General features: G+C 35.4%; 1 protein-coding gene across 2 annotated transcripts in view; it reads right to left on the bottom strand.

The window, feature by feature from the left end:
- Window positions 1-1,568: 1,568 nt before the first annotated feature.
- The window catches only part of STXBP3 (syntaxin binding protein 3), a 20,076-nt gene continuing 16,447 nt past the window's right edge, over window positions 1,569-5,197 (bottom strand). For both annotated transcript variants that reach the window (XM_009324222.1, XM_009324223.1), the window contains exons 17-18: window positions 4,278-4,426; window positions 1,569-2,126 (exon numbers count right to left, since the gene is read on the bottom strand). In XM_009324222.1, the coding sequence (XP_009322497.1) occupies window positions 2,035-2,126; window positions 4,278-4,426 (241 nt within the window). In that variant the 3' untranslated portion in view covers window positions 1,569-2,034. The remainder of the gene's footprint in view (window positions 2,127-4,277; window positions 4,427-5,197) is intronic.

The following is a 5,197-nucleotide window of genomic DNA, read 5'->3' as shown; positions in this document are numbered from 1 at the left end:
AGACAAGCTTAACTGCTGAATATGCAAAAGTAACCCAACATTTCAAGCTGGTATTTCTTCAGCTCTATGCATCAAACATCAATATAATGGATTTTATATAAAAGGACTGAAAAAAATTATTTCAGTCCTTAAGTAGGACACTTCAGTATCAGTTATTTTGTTCTGTATTTATTGCTTTTAAGCTTTGGGAATAGGAAAAAAAATTGCAACTACATATAGCTTTTACACTGAACTTGGGTTCTTCTTGCCGAAGTGTAAGGACTATATATAATTGAAGCGTAATTGTTTAATACTGATTTCAAAGTATGCATCTTTAGTAAGAAAATGTTGAACGCTACATTTCTTAAATACATACTTTTACTCTGGATTTTAATTGTGATATTTATATAGTTAGAAACTAGAATTCAGAAAAACATTGTAGATATTTTTATTTAAAAAATTTTTAAAGTTTTGATGCACATTTGATGAACCAGTTAAATTAAAAAAGGTGTTGTTCCTGTATTCCTATTGAAAATAAAGTCAGTAAGAGTTAGATGCCCAACTCACGCAGGTGCACTTGAAAGCTACAGCCCCTTATCCTCATCGTGCCCCATGTCCTGCAACATTTTAGAATCGTTATATAATGTTCTCCCATTTCATCCCTCTGAGGTAGCGGGGGAAGTTTGACCTTTTTCCACCTTCTAATTAACTTTGAATGAACTTACCTAGCAAAGACGTTCTCTTAACCTACTAGTTAACCTGAGGGCAAAATTAAGGGAAAAGAAACAAAACCACCTTTCTGCAAAACAAAAAATGAATACCCTTACAGTTGGGAAAAATGTAACTAAAAAGCCATGAGTAATCTATTCTTCTTCATTATGACATTTCTCTCAGATTCTACATGCAAACTAACATTTCAAGACACGTCAATACAACATCCCTTTAAAAGGTAAGTTTACACTTAAATAATTTTCTAAGACAAATCTAAACACTACCAGTATTACAGAATTAATACAATTTAGAATTTATTTGATCCCCTTCAACACAAATTTATGTATTACTTAGTATGTAGCAAAGTAGAAAACAGTAAATTCTCTTGAATGTATCAGGTTTTGGTATTTGGTTTGCTTTTTGCTTTTCTTTTTTAAAGTACAAAGCCATTTGAAAGATTCAACTGCTTCCCTTCTTTTCCTCTCCGTTTCCCCTGCCCCCACTCCCCCAAAAAGAGAATTTACACTTAAAATTTTGGAACTTGTACATCACAGGCAATTCAACTTATAAAGCAGACAGACTATGTAGACACCATCATAAGGAAGTTTGCAAGAAATCAAGGTGGGGTTTTTTTTGTTTTGTTTTTTTTTTTTTTTTTTTTTTAAAGCTTTAGTAACAATCCCTGTACATACTTAAATATAAAGTGGACTTCAGTGCACAGTTGACAGCATTTCTCCGAAGTTATTTATTGAAATTAGAACTGCTTAGTACTTCTGTGATTAACTTTCTACCTTACCCATCACCATCTAAAAAAAACCTTTTGATTTTTCACAATTGCATATATTTAAAGAATTTTCAGCGAGTTATTTTACAGAAAATATTACAGCTTGAGACACTGCGCTTGTGTGAAATATTTTTACCATAAACTCGTATTTACAAATTTTCTTCTGAAGCCTCTACCTAAGAACCTAGGCCCTTTTTAATTCAGTCATTTTTAGAAATATAGCTCTATTATAGAAAGGTTTCACAGTTCTCAAACAATTCCAGTTTATATATAATCATGATAACTTTTAGCATAATTTGTTAGGAATGAACATGCCCTTTTGAAAAAGCACTTACAGTGTAACACTGTCTATACTAAATACAACCTAAGAAACACACGTGTTGATTTTTTCCTCTCTTTGCCCCCTACTCCCCCCAAAAAGTAGCAAATTTAAATTATAAAATTACATTCCATTAATCAGAACCACGTAGTGTCCTGGTGTAGTATTTAGAAAAGTCAATTCCGTAAGAGTATGTACATACTATTTGTCTTTTCCTAATGCATCATAAACATCACCATTTCTATTCGTCCTTAGTGCAGACCACATCCTTCGGTTTACTAAGGCTCTTTACTTCATCCAGTAGTCCTTTAGGTGTCAAAATATGAGTAGAACCTGACAAAAGAACATAAGTGTCAACTGTATCAGTCTGAAATTCTGACTTTCAGACATTCCCTCTTAAAAAAAAATTCAGTTTTTTTACTGTAACTGGAAAACTGAAAAAGTACAACAGTTGAAAATGTTTTCATGTGCCGTCATATAAAGTGTCATCATATAAATGGAAGTGTCGACATCAGGCAGGCAGTGCCCCTATTCCACACACTGAGACAGCCAGACATCCAGATTAGGACTCTTACTTGGGATACAAGTTTCAAGTCCCTGCTCTGCCTGGTTTGAAACATTGGCTTGAACCTGGGCCACTTTCACTGTATGCAATTGTCCCAGCCTGCAAGAAGTCTGCCCATTCTGTGAAAGGCTGAGTTAATGACAGATTTTATCCTAGAATCAAGGAACCATATGGATTAGAGATTATCACAAACAGTAGTTTTCCACAGAAATATCAGTTAAAGAAAATTGGCTTTTATTAATATTTCCTTGAAAAATTTGCAACAAATTCCAAGTCTGGAGCAGCAAAGAAAATCCTTATGAATCTTCAGGAGTGCACAATTAACCTCTCTTGTTCTCACAGAGAGAGTGATTTAAACTTCTGCTGTGAAGGGTCACCGTACAGTTACAAAGGGCACTCTTAACTGTTTAAGATTAAGGCTACCTTGAGTTTTAGTACTGTCAATCTGAATGGGCTAATATTCCACAAGTTCTGAATCAGGAATACAGAAAGGTTTTCATCCTGCAGCACGGAAATTTGGCAGTTACCACCTTCCCTCAGAAATCAGGATTACAAATAAAACTACAAGAATCATCTCTAACCAAAAGGGAAGACGGCACTATGGTTAGTGCCAGATATTACAGTGAAAGAGTGACCTACACTAAACATGGTTTTGTAAACAAGTCTCAGATGAAGAAACAGTCCTGTTTAACTACATTCCTGTTGTCCCCATCTTCCCATTGCAACTCAGAACTAGGACCAGCATTAAACCTACCTCAACCACCACCACCGAAACCAGCGAACAATCAGCAAAAAACCAACCACACATACAAACACACCTACAACACCCCCCACTATTTCGAGGTAACAGACTCTAGATCTCAGAATCAAGGTTTCTTCCTTGCTTTAGGGAAGAGTATTTATTTATTTAAAATTACAGTAGATATAGATTTAATCCTTTCTGAAACTCCAGACTAGATTTAATTGCCAGGCATAGGCATCTCAAGCAATTTAGAATGCTTTAGATGACCCTGCACCCGGACACCAGCTGCCACTCCAGATGGATACAAGTCTCTGGTAAGGTTCTATATCTAGGAGCTCTGTTTTGATAGATCATGTATGCAAATGTTTTAGCACCTTAGTTGAAACAGCATTACAGGAATTGATTATTTGAAGCACAGCAGCTCACGAAACAGGCATTTGCTGCCTCTGAAGAGAAATTACTGCCCCAGCTGGTAATTCATGCATTTACTGCTGAGTCTTAAGATTAGGGAGATTACTCCAGTTTTCAGGGCAAAAGCTATAAATCACGGTGTGGTTTGTGTAAAGTCTCTAAAGAAACCATGACAAGAACTAGAAGATGTTGCAGAGCCTGAGCTACGCTGAAAAAGTTTTTTGGGTTTGTCTGTCTTGTTCGGATTTTGGGGTCTTTTCAGTGTTTGTGGTTTGTTTGTTTTTTTAAAAAAAAAGAAAAATACTTATCTTCCCTTCCTCCCAAACTGATTAGTTTTGCACTAGTCTGACAGCTTTCCTGCTTTCAAAAGCTATGACAGTAATAAGTGTAGCTGCAGGTAAAGCACAGGCAGATGCAAAAGTTTGTGAGGAAACTGTAAAGCAAGGAAATATAGGTCTGTTTAAATCCTTTTTGCTATACATCAGGTTACTTCAATAATATATTCTCTGACTTAATTCATGATGATTCTTCTGTAGAGCATAACTGTATTTATTGTCCTTAATATCTTGTTGCAAAAAAAACCCCAAACATCAAGCAATCTAGATAATTTGAAAAGATACTGCTAAATGCATAGGTTTAAAAAATACATTGGCTAGTACCAGTTCACTGAACCAACTTAGGGAATGTCAGAAAAAAGATCCTTACATTTTGCAGAAACACATGTAGTAAACCCCTACATACCACCCTTTTCCCACGACAAGCTTACCAATAACAACTTCACAGGACTTGTAGGCTTGAGAAACTTCATAAGCACTGCGCATCTCAGAATATGTAATGCCTCCAATCACAAATATAATCAGTCTTGCACTACTCTTTCGCTCATCTTGATAACGAGCTTTAGGTTTCTGGCGCGCACTGTAAAAGAGTTCATAAGATGACATTTATATAGCTTCACTGATTAATTTTGGTAAAAATTATACACTTAAGCAGTAACAATTTCTGTCATGCAGTTCACAGTGATTATTATTTCAGCAAAAGGCTTTAGACAAATTGATAACTAAAAGAATTTTAACGAAAACATGTTAGCACATTACTTGGAAACTATTCAGTTATCACAAGGGGGAAAATAAATACAAAGCAAAAAGCTTGCTGCACACACAGCTCACAAAAAGGACTTCTATGGAGCAGCTTAATTCTGCATGCTAGCAATTCTAGTGGCATTTTTCATGACAGGTTCTTTTGAAAAAGCTAGAGTCTTAGGTTTTTCAGTCTCCAAACCTGAACAGAATCTCTAAAAAAAAAAAAATGTGGCTGTTATCAAATAAGATTCAGATAGCTAGAAACAAACAAACAAACCTCTTAAAATATACTTTTAACACCCGTATAGTAATTGCAGATTCAGATTAAATCTTCTGCAGTCTTGATCTCTTTGCTAGGGTGCCTAAAATATTCCCAAATTTCACCAGCCGATAAGACAGAGATCCAGTTATAACGTACAGTGACTTGCCCTAGTGTTTCCTTGCACTGATCTTCCTAGTGCGTATCCAGGAACTAGTTAGTGGTGGAAGCAACAGAATTATTTTCTTAAGGCTGTGTATCTGTACCTTTTGTCTTTTTTTTTTAAGGTACAAATTCCAATTCAAGTATGTCCACCACATTTAGGATATGTATAATGTTTCCCTCCCT

This window comes from Pygoscelis adeliae, unplaced genomic scaffold, assembly GCF_000699105.1.
Source record: "Pygoscelis adeliae isolate BGI_AS28 unplaced genomic scaffold, ASM69910v1 Scaffold265, whole genome shotgun sequence".
In the NCBI taxonomy this organism is placed as follows: Eukaryota; Metazoa; Chordata; class Aves; order Sphenisciformes; family Spheniscidae; genus Pygoscelis; species Pygoscelis adeliae.
This window is presented reverse-complemented; position numbering and strand designations above follow the sequence as displayed.